Source organism: Anolis sagrei, chromosome 5 (assembly GCF_037176765.1).
Source record: "Anolis sagrei isolate rAnoSag1 chromosome 5, rAnoSag1.mat, whole genome shotgun sequence".
Lineage (NCBI taxonomy): Eukaryota > Metazoa > Chordata > Lepidosauria > Squamata > Dactyloidae > Anolis > Anolis sagrei.
Window position 1 is genome coordinate 81,591,036 of NC_090025.1, and position 14,078 is coordinate 81,605,113.

At 39.0% G+C, this 14,078-nt stretch overlaps 1 protein-coding gene across 1 annotated transcript in view; it reads right to left on the minus strand.

Moving 5' to 3' along the window:
• Positions 1 to 1,256: 1,256 nt before the first annotated feature.
• Positions 1,257 to 14,078, minus strand: part of ABCD2 (ATP binding cassette subfamily D member 2) — a 64,718-nt gene continuing 51,896 nt past the window's right edge. The window contains exons 7-10 of the mRNA XM_060778398.2: positions 13,685 to 13,830; positions 11,323 to 11,407; positions 9,231 to 9,356; positions 1,257 to 7,689 (exon numbers count right to left, since the gene is read on the minus strand). Coding sequence (XP_060634381.2) covers positions 7,479 to 7,689; positions 9,231 to 9,356; positions 11,323 to 11,407; positions 13,685 to 13,830 — 568 coding nt within the window. The 3' untranslated portion in view covers positions 1,257 to 7,478. The remainder of the gene's footprint in view (positions 7,690 to 9,230; positions 9,357 to 11,322; positions 11,408 to 13,684; positions 13,831 to 14,078) is intronic.

Consider the following 14,078-nt stretch of genomic DNA (forward strand, 5'->3'; position numbering starts at 1 on the left):
TTGAAGGCCTGGCTTTTTGAACAAGCATTTGGAACTTCAGTGTGACCAGATAAACTCAAATAGGTATATGAACATGGAAGGGCGAAGACGATGTAAACAGATGAGGAATTTGAACTGGAAGACATTGGTTTTATAGCTTTATATAGTTTTTATTGTTTCTATGGATTTTACATGTTTTTAGTGATGTAATTTAATTGCTTTTAAGTAAGATATGTATGTATATATATACAGCATCTAATTGTGCCAGTTCTGTATGCCGCCCTGAGTTACCTTCGGGCTGAAAATGAAGTAAATAAATAAGTAAATAAATAAATAATATTGGCAGTGTAGACCTGTAAATTTCAGTACAGTTATATGGCTCTACAACAGTGGTTCCCAACCTTTTTTTGACCAGAGACCACTTGACCAAGGACCACGTGATTAGGGACCACTTGAACAGGGACCACTCTCCAACATTAGTATCAAAAGGTTATGAATCAGTTTTTGGTCAACTACAGATTTGACATGAGAGAAGCCTCCCACAGGATGGTAACACATCTGGGCATCCCTTGGGCAACGTCCTTGCAGACGGCCAATTCCCTCACACCAGAAGCGACTTGCAGTTTCTCAAGTTGCTCCTGACACGCACACACAAAACCCTAGCTATAGCAATCTATAGCTATACACACACATGCTTTCAGACACCATTATGTCGCTTTTCAAGTTGCTTCCAACGATACACACACAAGTTGCTTTAGTAAACCAAGTCTCTTCTTGCTACTCCAGGTGTGAAGTATTTCAGAAGATTGAATCTCACAAGCACATATATAGTATGTTCAAGTGGTCTATATAATATAGTGAGACTGAAATAGGGCTTTGAAGACTGCTTTGCATGGATTATCATAACCACATTAAACCTTACAACATCCCTGGAAGATAGTACAGTATTATCCTACTATTAAGGATGGAGATCAAGGTGAGAAGGAAGGCACTACAGCTCATTTTGTTAACTGTGTTGCTTACTGAGACCATGCACTATGTAAGGGGTGAGGGGTAGCCATCCAGATGTTGATCAACTGCAACTCCAATCAGCCCTATTCAGCTAGTCAATGGTGAGTAAAGATGGGAGTTTCTGTGCGAGGACAGGAAGGCCACACGTTGCCCATCCCAGCACTACACAATACAGGTGCACTTCCTTTCCCATCTCTTCAGAAACTTGGATTTTAGAGCATTCAGGAATACAAAAAGTACCACCAAAGGATGACAACATTCTGAGATTCTAAATCAAAAGAACTCTTATTAGCATAGGCACAAAGTATCAAGAAATTTGCATTACATAGGTACTCAGTCTGTGCTGTACACATGCTTTATGGTCTCTTCTACTAAGAACAAGCTACTCACTGTCAGCAAAGGTTGCCCAGGTTTACATGTAGACAGATCAAAGTAAGCCTGTTGAGTTGCTTACTGCATGCTAGGCTGAGATCACTGTTACAATTTTCAAGCAGCAAATGGTCTCCTCGGTAACTCCACCCCAGATCTTCGTATGAGTTAATTTTGTTATAGTAGTTATAACACAATCCAATAAAAAACTACTCAAAGAGAAGCCCCAAATTAGTACCAGGTATGTTAGTATACGACTGCAAGCTCCTATGTACAAGGTAAAGGTATACACCACCACCACATGGTATCTGTGCATAATTGCAGTCAGGTGTCTGCTTTTCAAGCAAATGGTATTTAATGAGTGAACTTTTACTTTAGCATCATATTATCTATACAACAGAAGCAGGCTTTATTCCCTTTCAGCTTGAAGTCTGATTCTGAAAATAACATGTTGATGTTTGCCATTCTAAATTGGCACTGAGAGTGTGGATTGGCTCATTTAAATTGAATTTTTTAATTATCAAAAAGTCTAAGGAAAGAATGGCCATTTCTATGGGGGTGGGGTATGGCAAATCTAAATGATATGCTTTCCCCAACAGAACTAATATGAATTTTTTTTTTACTTTTAAAAAATGCCCCTGACATGTAGTAGGTACATCCAAAATCCCTCATTTGAATGTAAACTCAAAAGGACCTATCTGGTCTTGAGTCCCAAGTATGTGGGATGAAACTATTAACATGAATGGCAGCCTTTCTGAAACAGCTGGACCTTAAATTCACATATTTAACTTTCTCAGAATAAATATTTCTCCTTGGAAATCTCTAGGTCCTCCGAGGCAGTTTTATATTTAACCTCCACTATAAGTTGCCCAGAAAATCATACTGGAGATTTGTAGAGAAAACACTTCTCTTGGAATCTCTTTGTCCTCTAGAATGATTTTTGGGATTCTAGGCCAGGGGTCCACAAAATTTTTAAACGGAGAGCCAGGTCACCGTCCCTCAAACTATTGAAGGGTCAGATTATAATTTGAAAAAGACATGAATATGCACATTGCATATATCTTATTTGTAGTGCAAAAAACACTTAAAAACAATACAATAATTAAAATGAACAACAGTTTTAAGAAATATAAACTTATTAGTATTTCAATGGGAAGTGTGGACCTGTTTTTGGCTGATGAGATAGGATTATTGTTGTTGTTGTGTGCTTGCAAGTCATTTCAGACTTAGGTTGACCCTGAGTGAGGGCCGGGTAAATGACCTTGGAGGGCCATATCCGGCCCCCGGGCCTTAGTTTGAGGACCCCTGGTCTAGGCCATTGAGCACCTAAAGATTCTTAGGGTGGTATTCTTTCAAGTAAACAATATAGCAGGGATTTTTTTATTTGCAGTTTTTCACCACCATGAAGCCCCTGCAAATATGGAGGGACTATTGTATTTGGAAAACCTATGATAATCGGAGCTTATTTACCCATGCAGTCTTGCATCAAAAACAGCAATAAAGAGCCTTGTGACACCTTAAGGATTAATCTATTTTATTTGGCGTAAGCACTTATTTGGCATCATCTTTTGTTATTGATTTAGATATGTGATATTTTTATATATTTGTGAGGCATTGAATTTGCCATTTATTCTGTTGTAAACCACTTTGAGTCCCCCCAGGGGTGAGAAAAGTGGTATAGAAATGTAGTTAATCATCATCATCATCATCATCTTTGTAAATATGTCTGATGATGAGAGCTGGAATCCATTTTAGGCTGAATAAAACTTAGTAGTCTTTAAGGTGCTACAAGACACTTCATTATTCTCATTTCTTTAAATCTTTCTCCAAAGGTATTATAAATTTTTAGAAAGGACAAAGAGAAACCTGACATAGCTTCTGAATCCATACTCACTACAATGCAGAGTATTGGTATAGCAGTACTTGTGATTTGATGGTGCCCCAATGTTGTTTCAGAGTTGGCTGTAGCTGTGAATTTTATGCCAAAAAAACCCTAACCAAAATACTCAGAAGTCATCAAAAGTGTTTTTGTACTTGCAGTGTTGTCTAGTCTATCTTTATTTGATTTTTGTTCTTTAAAGAAAGTTTTGAGGATAGAATTTAACTTGTTTTGGTGCCCATTTGTGTTCCAGATAGCTTTAGAAACATTTTTGAGTGGCTTTTTTTTTGACCCAATGAAAAATTAAAATAGTCATCTGGGAGCTTTGGGAGGTTCAGAAGACACACAAAGAAACCTTACACATGCTGCTACATTCTCCCCATCAGTGAGGTAGTGCAAAAGAGAGAAAATATCCTCCAACATTTGGCCTTGTGGCACATTTGCTATTTGTTGCATGCTGTATGTTTTCCTTGTCACTCCTCCGTGCTTGGAATGGAGACCTTGGTCATTTCTACTGTAACAGTTATCTTTTGGTTGTCATCTTGTTATCTCCTAGGAAAATAGGGCTACTGGCATGCATAAGTTATCAGTGGAAGAAGAGATCGTGGGTTGTTGTAGGTTTTTCGGGGTATATGGCCATATTCTAGAAGCATTCCCTCCTGACGTTTCACCTGCATCTATGGCAAGCATCCTCAAAGGTTGTTAGGTCTCACAATCTCTGAGGATGCATGCCATAGATGCAGGCGAAACGTTAGGAGAGAATGCTTCTAGAACATGGCCATATAGCCTGAAAAATCTACAACCACCCAGTCATTCCAGCCATGAAAGCCTTCGACAATACATTGAAGAAAAGATCATTTTCAAACATTATTTCCCTTCCCTCCTGTTTGGCTTGTTTTTCAGCCATGCACCTACATACTCACCACAGCCCTGCCCTTACGTTTCTCGATGCCTGGGTAACATGCCTCATGGGCTGTACAAAGCAGGCATATCATATACACGTGGCAGCTGGGTGTTTCTCAATCAATCTAACAAGATAATCTAACCACATAAGTAGTTTCCCAGGAATACTGGGAATTCAAAGCATTTGGGACCTATGGTAAAATACAATAACCAATTATATACATACAATCCATTTCCTCCTTAATTTTCTGGAGTCAAATCAGTGCTGAGCCGAAATGGAAGAGCTGGGAACATTCCTACCACTACCATCACTCTCATTAATAATTTATGGGTTTTATAGTTTGGTGTGAAGGTGTGAAGCTGCTCCCAAACTGGCAAGTATCAAGAAAAAGAAGGACACCCTCATTGTCAAGTCCTGCAGGCTTCAGTGTTTGTTATCTTCAGGTAGATACTAGGAACATTTTACTGAGATACTATGGATGGCAGCCTGCAACCACCATCTTTGTTTTCCCCAATGCCCTTGAAGCCGACCTATTGTGGCACTATATTTGTTGCAGGAGCATTACAGTCATTACAAGCCACTCCATAAATGCTAGGAGGTCACTGCTATAGGAGAAGCCGCACCGAAAGGAAATTTGCTTAGTGTTTCTTCCACCTGGAGTCATCCCTGAATTGATAAGCAATTGATTAGCTGTGAAAAAAAAAATGAATGAAGTTTTGGATGTCTAAAAAAAATACAAATTAACTTAAAAAATTAAGAAAATACAATATCCACAATTATACGCATTTCAAGCCAACATCCACCAGGAACATAAGTAGGACTGCTTTTGCAACCAAAGCTGGCTTTCCACCTCCTCTGCCACCTTCCTCTCACCAAGCAAACCTCTATAAAAGCTGTTTTTGGGAAAGGAGAGCTGCAAGGGAGTGACTGTGTTATCGGGATGAGAAAGTCAAAGGGGCAGCACCATTTTACTGGGTATATGATTCCTCAACATTTTCATGAAACCTCTTTTTATAGGAAAGGAAAGAATATGTCTGCAATTAAGGTTACTCAGGGCCCTTCCACACAGTCCTATATCCCAGAATATCAAGGCAGAAAATCCCACATTATTTGAATGTGGACTCAGATAATCCAGCTGAAAGCAGATATTGTGGGATTTTCTGCCTTCATATTCTAGGATACAGGGCTGTGTGGAAGGGACCTGAGATAATGTTGAAGTACCCCTATCTTAAACCTGAACATGTTTTTCACTGTGTTTGTCTTAATCTTTAAGTAGTACTGCACATAAAGTAATTTTATATTGACACTAGCCATCCCCTGCCATGTGTTGCTGTGGCCGTCTGGTGATCTGGAAAACAAAGTAATGAGAAAGTATTGGTTTCTAAACTATGTAATTTCTTGATGCTTGTGGGAAAATTGTATTTCTTGTTTCTTTGTCAGTGTTGATGAGGAGATTGCCTGATATGCCTACTCTGGAACATGCAACATATAATTGTCCTTCTTTAGGGGACCCTTTCAAATCTATGATACTATATCTGTCCTATACACATGTGTGTGCGTATTAATCATATATATCTATCTATAGCTATGGATGGATGGCTCTTTGTCAGGAGGGCTTTGATTATGTTTTCTTCCCTGGTGAAGGGAGTTGGACCGGATGGCCTTAAGTCAGCATGTCTCAACCTGGGGATCAGGACCCCTGGGAGGGGGTAATGAGGGGTCGCAAAAGACCACCAGAAAACATAGTATTTTATGTTGGTCATGGGGGTTCTGTGTGGGACGTTTGCCCCAATTCTATCCTTGGTGGAGTTCAGAATGCTCTTTGATTGTAGGTGAACTATAAATCCCAGTAATTACAACTCCCAAATGTCGTCTATTTCCCCCCAAACTCCATCTGTGTTCACATTTGGGCATACTGAGTATTCATGCCAAGTTTGGTCCAGATCCATCATTGTTTGAGTCCACAGTGTTCTCTGGATGTAGGTGAACTACAATTCCAAAAGCCAAGGACAATGCCCACCAAACCCTTCTAGTGTTTTCTGTTGGTCATGGGAGTCCTGTGTCCAAGATTGGTTCAACTTCATCATTGGAGGAGTTCAGAATGCTCTTTGATTGTAGGTTAACTATACATCCCAGTAACTAACTACAATTCCCAAATGACAAAATCAATTTTTTAGAGTGATGGTCACTCGTTGGCCTGATAGGTGTCCAAATTTGGTGTCATTTCGTCCAGTGGTTTTTGAGTTATGTTAATCCCACTAACGAACATTACATTTCTATTTATATAGATGCTTGGTTTAGTCTAACAGGAAGAAGTGGAAGATTATGAGAATTTGAGTGTTTGTCACTGAAGCAGAAAATAATGTTGCAACACAACAGAGTCTTGTTTTACTGAGGCTTACTGAGAACCATGCTCTCCAATCTTCCTCCAATTAACAATTAGAATCATAGAGTTGGAAGAGACCACATGGGCCATCCAGTCCAACCCCCTGCCATGCAGGAAAAGCACAATTAAAGCACCCTTGACAGATTGCCATCCAGCCTCTGTTTCCCAACAACCTTCACACCTATTGTTTGGCTAATGTATGCATGCACATGAGCATAGACTCCTGATTGTTTTGAAGATTTACTATAACTTTCTAACATTTATTTGTTACATATGTACTCATAGCCCCCCTTAATCTTTGTAGACCACCTTGAGAACCTTTTGGCTGAACGACAGTACAGAGCTCTGAAATTACTTTTGGCTCTGTATCTGGTATGAATCATATTCCATCCTACGTATTTGTGCATAAAAACTGACTGCAATAGCTGGATTGGGGAAAAATAATTTTGCTATGATGGGGAGAGGGCACTCAAATGTATTTCCCTTCCCCACTACGACATTCAGTGTAAAGGCAAGAGGAGAGGTTGTTTGCCATCAGCCATGGTCTCCAGTGCCCAACTTTGTTTTTCGATGCGATATTGTATAATAACATCACAGTAATTAAACATTAAAAACACGACCCCCAAATTGAGCATGGCAACACAATCATATCAGAGACATACAGACACAAACATCAGATGGGGGATTATTAGTTTAAGACGTTTTGGAAGAGGCTTTTCACACCTTCAAGAACCCAGTTTTATACTGAAAAATCAGTCCTCACTAGGATTCGGCACAGCACTAGTTTGACTCTTCCTCCATAACATTAGAAGACTTTCTGAAGCATTTTACCATGTCACCAATTCCATTCATTCTAAGCTAATCACAGTACATGCAAACCAGAGTGTCTCAGAAATAAAAGTGCTTCAATAACTTAAAAAATTGGGAAGGGGGAATAAAAACTAAATCATTTATTCCTCTTTGTCCATCGTTTTAAGCACAGAATCTTCACCTAAGATTTTGCAAAGTTCATTCAGTCTCTGTTGCATTTTTGGCATTCCTGCAAGCTGGGATTCTAGTCTTTGTTTCTCCTCACTGAGGGTTAAGCGGATAGCAGTGTCCAACTGTTCAAAGCGCCAGCCTCCTTCCCCATCAAACTGTAGCAAGTGAGTGTGGTATTTCCTGCAGGACAAGAAAAGAAACACTGAAAAATCGAAAGATGGAATTGAAACATTCCTATGACCTAATTAGGGAGCAGGCTCTCGATCGCACCAAAACATCATAGAGTGTTTCTCAATTCTGGGTCACAAAATATCACTGGACTATAATTCTTATTATATTATTATTATAATTCTTAAATCAATAATAATAAGAATTATAATAATAAGAACTATAATAATTATAATATAATAATTATAGTAATTCTTATATAATAATTTAATACAGTATAATAAACATTCTTATATAATAATTATATAATATAATGTAATAATTGGACTATAATTCTTATTATATTATTATTATTATGGGAGCCCCCGGTGGCGCAGTGGGTTAAAGTGCTGAGCTGCTGAGCTTGTTGACCAAAAGGTCCCAGGTTCGATTCCGGGGAGTGGCGTGAGCTTCTGCTGTCAGCCCTAGCTTCTGCCAACCTAGCAGTTCGAAAACATGCAAATGTGAGTAGATCAACAGGTACCGCTCCGGCGGGAAGGTAACGGCGCTCCATGCAGTCATGCCGGCCACATGACCTTGGAGATGTCTATGGACAACGCCGGCTCTTCGGCTTAGAGATGGAGATGAGCACCACACCCCAGAGTCAGACATGACTGGACTTAATGTCAGGGGACAACCTTTAATATAATTATTACCACCTTTAATCATGCTGGACAGGGATGATGAAGGTGTGATGATAGTACAACTGTATCTGGGGACTTCGCTCGGAAACAATTCTGAAGATAATTTCGGAAAAGGTTTGCTTTTTTACACTACTGAAAGCCTCAGTGGGGGTACACAGGTCCTATGAACACTGAGGCACTCTCATTTTCTATAGCTTTCCTCTTTGGAAATACAAGTTTTCTCCCCCCCCCCCCCCCCACGAATAAATCAAATGGTATGCAAATTGGTTTATCAACAGCAAAAGTTATTTCTTCTTATATAATAAGACAAGAATAGGTATCTTAAAAATTACAGCTCTTTAGGGAAACTGTCCTTCACGTGGCAGCAACTGCACTTATATATGATGTCCTGCATATCCTCTGCCATTCATATGTCTATGTGTAAAAGAGAAAGAGAGCAGGGGGAGAGCAGAGACGAGGGCAATGTATAGACAGCAGGATGTCTCTAAAGACATTCTAGTAATATGACAGGAATAGGAATCTGTGGCCTTTGGTCCAAATATAACCCCTTGGGCTTTTACTGTGCTTCTCAGGCTTGTTTTTGGCACTTGTGCAATTTGGGAAACAATATAGTGATTCTTGGAAATTAGATATTGCTCTCTAAACCTCACAATCATACCCCCCCCCCACCCCCAGCTTGCAACTGAAAGCGCAACCTGCTTTAAGGCATATCCCCATGATTAAATATGTAATGCTACTGTAATCATGAGAACATCCAACAAGAATAATTGATTTAACAATAACTGGTAAACTCTATGTCATGAATCTTATTGCAAGCTTTGCTTAAAACAAAACAAAACAAAACAAAACAAAAAAGCTTTAAAAACTCACCAAAGAGATGGTCTGTGTGTTATTGAAAGCAAAGATATCCCCGCTCCCTTTGCTGCCTGGAATATCTTCCCTTCAACATCAATGCTGACAGCACTTGTACATTCATCTAGCAAAGCGTATTTGGGCCTAGTAAAGAAAGAAAATAAATAAATATTCATTTATCTTTTGGACCAGTTCATAACTTCTGTTCAGCAGATGCAGGGTCAGGAGGACCAATTTAGAGATGCACCAAAAGAAGAACGAGGCTCCTGGTAGTTGTCTGAGTATACACATTTTGGAGTCTAAGAAAGCTTTCAGAGCTAAAGAGACAAGTGAGACTATTGTACCCATATACTAGACATTCCAGAACATACAAGCATCCACAATGACACCCTGTACTTGAATCTGAGACTGCACTTGAATCTGAAACAAATGCAAGATAATCCACCTAGGCAGAAAAAACGAAATGCAAAGATACAGAATGGGAGATACCTGGCTCGAGAGCACTATGTGTAAAAATGATCTTGGGAGTCCTCATGGACAGGAAGTTAAACATGAGCCAACAATGTCATGTGTCAGTTTAAAAAGCCAATGAGATTTTGGTCTGTATAAAGAGGAATGTAGTGTCTAGATCCATGGAAGTCATACTACCCCTCTATTCTGCCTTGATCAGACCACACCTGGAATAGTATGTCTAATTCTGGGCACCGCAATTGAAGGGAGATGTTGACAAGCTAGAATGTGTCCAGAGGAGGGCGACTAAAATGTTCAAAGGTCTGGAGAACAAGATCTATGAGGAGCGGCTTAAAGAGCCGGGCATATTTAGCCTGAAGAAGAGGAAGTTGAGTGGAGACAAGATGGCCATGTACAAATATGTGAGGGGAAGTCATAGAGAGAAGGAGGAGCACCCGGTGGCGCAGTGGGTTAAACCCCTGTGCCGGCAGGGTTCAAATCCAGGGAGAGGCAGATGAGCTCCCTCTATCAACTCCAGCTCCTCATGCGGGGACATGAGAGAAGCCTCCCACAAGGATGATAAAAACATCCAAATCATCCGGGTGTCCCCTGGGCAACGTCCTTGCAGACAGCCAATTCTCTCACACCAGAAGCAACTTGCAGTTTCTCAAGTTGCTCCTGACACGACAAAAAAAAAAAAAAATAGAGAGAAGGGAGCAGGTTTGTTTTCTGCTGCCCTAGAGACTAGGACATGGAACAATGGCTTCAAACTACAGGATAGGCGATTCCATGTGAACATTAGGAAAAACTTCCTTACTGTGAGAGCTGTTCAGAAGCGGAACTCTCTGCCCTGGAGTGTGGTGGAGGCTCCTTCTTTGAAGGCTTTTAAACAGAGGCTGTATGGCCATTTGTCAGCGGTGCTCTGAATGTGATTTTCCTGCTTTTTGGCAGGGGACTGGAATGAATGGCCCACAAGGTCTCTTCCAACTCTTATGATTCTATAATTCTATGATGTTGCAAGTTACTGCGAAATGTAATATCAATAGTTGGGTCTCCTGTTAACCAATTTTAACAATTTTTCATAATGCTTCAATGTGTATAATCAATATGAAGAAAAATAGTATACCTATATTAGTAATTTCCCTTTAAACTCCTGGCTCCAAGGAGCAGCTGTTGTGGCATTCCCTTAATCCAGAGTGAAGTGCATAATTAGCACTCTGTTTCTTGATTTTCACTCCTGGGAAGTCACTACACTGTTTAAGCAAAAAGATACAGTGGTGTCTGGATGGACCGTTCCTTAAATTCAAACTGAACTCCCAGTGAGAAACATATGCATTTTTTATTAGCTTCTGTTATTGTCTTCATTGATAAAACTACTAGGCTTTTCAAATAAATTATTTTGCAGGTATTCTCCATTACATAATACATACTGGAAATGCAGCATTGAAACAGCAGAGGCTTTTGGGTGTAAACATACTCCCCCAATTTACTATTAGTCAGGCCTTTGGTATCCTCATTTATCTTTCTGCACCTTGCCAATGGTCCATGTCCTTCAGCACCAAACAGCTCAGGTGGCTGCCTCACTCTGTGTAATGGTAATGCAAGACTTGTCCATTCTATCCATACTGTTTCATGTAAAAAAATTAATGTCTAGACTTACTTGTGGTAAAACATACGAGCCATGCCCATCCTCTGTTTTTCTCCTCCAGACAGGACGTCTTTCCAATCTGTCACAGCATCCCACCCTTCAAAGCAATATCAGAGAAATAAAATTACTCTGGAAAACTTTATTTTTCCCATGTTAATCTTTTCACCTTTTAAAATATCAAATTAAGTAACAGATGACCATCTTTATATAAAATTGTAATAACTAGGACAGTTTTATGACTTTATATTCTTGATTTTTTTTGTTAAAATAGAGATAAAATTCACCTATGATTATGAAAGTTTAACACTATGCATAAATAACAATTGATATAAAATATAAGTAAAGGTACACATTGTAGACAAATATGTAATACAATGACAGAGGGGATGAATATGTACTTTTTATACCCTGAACTATTTCAGAAATATAAATATAATACTCTAACGTAACTGTGAACATAATCATTTTATTTTGGCATTTCTCTTTACTGAGAGCCCAAGTGGTATGCAGCACAAGAGGGAAAGATTCTGGGCTTCTTGGAAATAGAAACTTTCTACAAACCTCCTAAACTAGTTATTTGTTATGTATATAATTCAGATTGCTTACTATATTGTATATGTGTGTATTGGTATGCAGTTTCCCTTAACTCTATGTTGTGGGAGGGACTGAAGACGATGTGATCGGATCTGGGACTATTCAGACTGAGACTCCATTTTAGAAGTCAATGTTGTGTAGTATCGTATTGTATAGTCAAGTGTTTGTTATGCATTAGACATAAGACAGACTGAAACAGAATGCCTTAGAGAACTTGCGGTTTAAACTTTCATCAGAAAATAATAATAATAATAATAATAATAATAATAATAATAATAATCGTCATCATCATCATCATCATCTTTATTTAATACCCTGCCACCATCTCCCCAATGGGGACTCGGGGCGGCTTACATGAGGCCAAGCCCAACAACATATATTACAATAAAATAAAACCAAAAACACAATAACAACGCAGTAAAATACATACAACATATAAGTACAAAAAACGATAAAACAAAATCATACACAATAAAATAACAATGAGCGGGCCACATATGCAAGATAAAAACTACAACACTGAAAATACTAAAATCAGGATGAGACAGAGATGGAGCAGATTGTTTGTGAGGGAGAAACTCACAAAGAACGGGGTCATAAAAATAGACCTTCATACAGGTGGGGAAATATACTCTGGGGACAAAAGGAAAAAAAACTGTTGAGGGGGAGCAACTGTGTATGATAGTATGGCTACGCTCCAAAAGGGCATTGGAAAAGGGCATTTGAGATCCCTCTTGAAAGTTTCTAAGGTGGGGGCCAATGTATCTATAGTAGGCATGGACAATCCATGGTTCTAAATGGCTCTAAAGTACTTACAAAACTAGAGGGTGCTGGTGCTTTGCTTCTACAGTGTTGCTAAAGTTCTGGTGATGAAAATTTCAGAACTCTAACACAACTTTCAAAATTTCCTTATAAATGGTAGTTCCAATTTGGCACAGTGGGTTAAACCCCTGTGCCGGCAGGACTGAAGACTGAAAGGTTGCAGGTTCGAATCTGGGGAGAGCGTGGATGAGCTCCCTCTGTCAGCTCCAGCTCCTCAGGCGGGGACATGAGAGAAGCCTCCCACAAGGATGGTAAAACATCAAAACATCCGGGCGTCCCCTGGGCAACGTCCTTGCAGATGGCCAATTCTCTCACACCAGAAGCTATTTGGAGTTCCTCAAGTTGCTCCTGACACAATAATAATAATAATAATAATAATAATAATAATAAATAATGATAGTTCCAAATTTGTTCTGTCATAAAAATCGCCAATAATGAAATAATGAAATTTTGAAAGCTTTGTTAGTTCTGAAATTTTCACCACCAGAACTTTTGCAACACTGTAGAAGCAAAGCACCAGCACCTTCAAGTTTTGTAAGTACTTTAGAATCATTTCGAACCATGGATTTCCCATGCCTAATCTGTATACTGAATACATGAAGTTTGTAAGTAAATCAACTATGTTTTTTTAATGAAGACTCCCTTATTTTTGTCTCTTGAGAGCATTTCATAGCTCTATGAGGAGATACAACACATTAACCATTATGCTACAATGCCTTTTGTTAATTAAGTACTTGCTGAGAATAAATTCCTGCCATGCATTACATAATATGCCAATGTGTCTGGAAACTTGAGATGAACATATTGCACAACTTTAGAAAAACAAAGTTCTATAATATTGTGTGTCTTTGTGTGTTTGAATCAGAGAGAGGAAGAGAGAGAAAGGGAGTATACGAAATGTTCTCTCTCCAGTGATACAATGGTTTCTACATTTTTTTAAAAAAAAAGAATTACGTACCCCCTTCTCTTTGCACTATGTGATTTAAATGAACAATCTGCAGGATACACTCAAGGTTCTGGTCTTGGTAACCTTTTTCATGCATGTCATCTACTGAGTCAGGATAGATAACTTGATCCCGCAGTGTTCCAATGGACATGTAAGGCCTATAAAGCAGAAGACAGACAATTAATTCAATTAATCTTCTCACATGTGGAGCAACATTTCAAGCCTATTATTTTGGGCTGCTGACTGGTGTTCTCAGAACAGTAGACAATGGTTTCAATTCTTAATTTCTAAGCCCTGTAATTATTCGACAATGACTGTTTTCCAAAATTTATTCTAGAAAACAATTGTTTACGGAATATAAGCTTAGAGCACAGCAATATGGATAACTGTAGTATGAGAACAATGT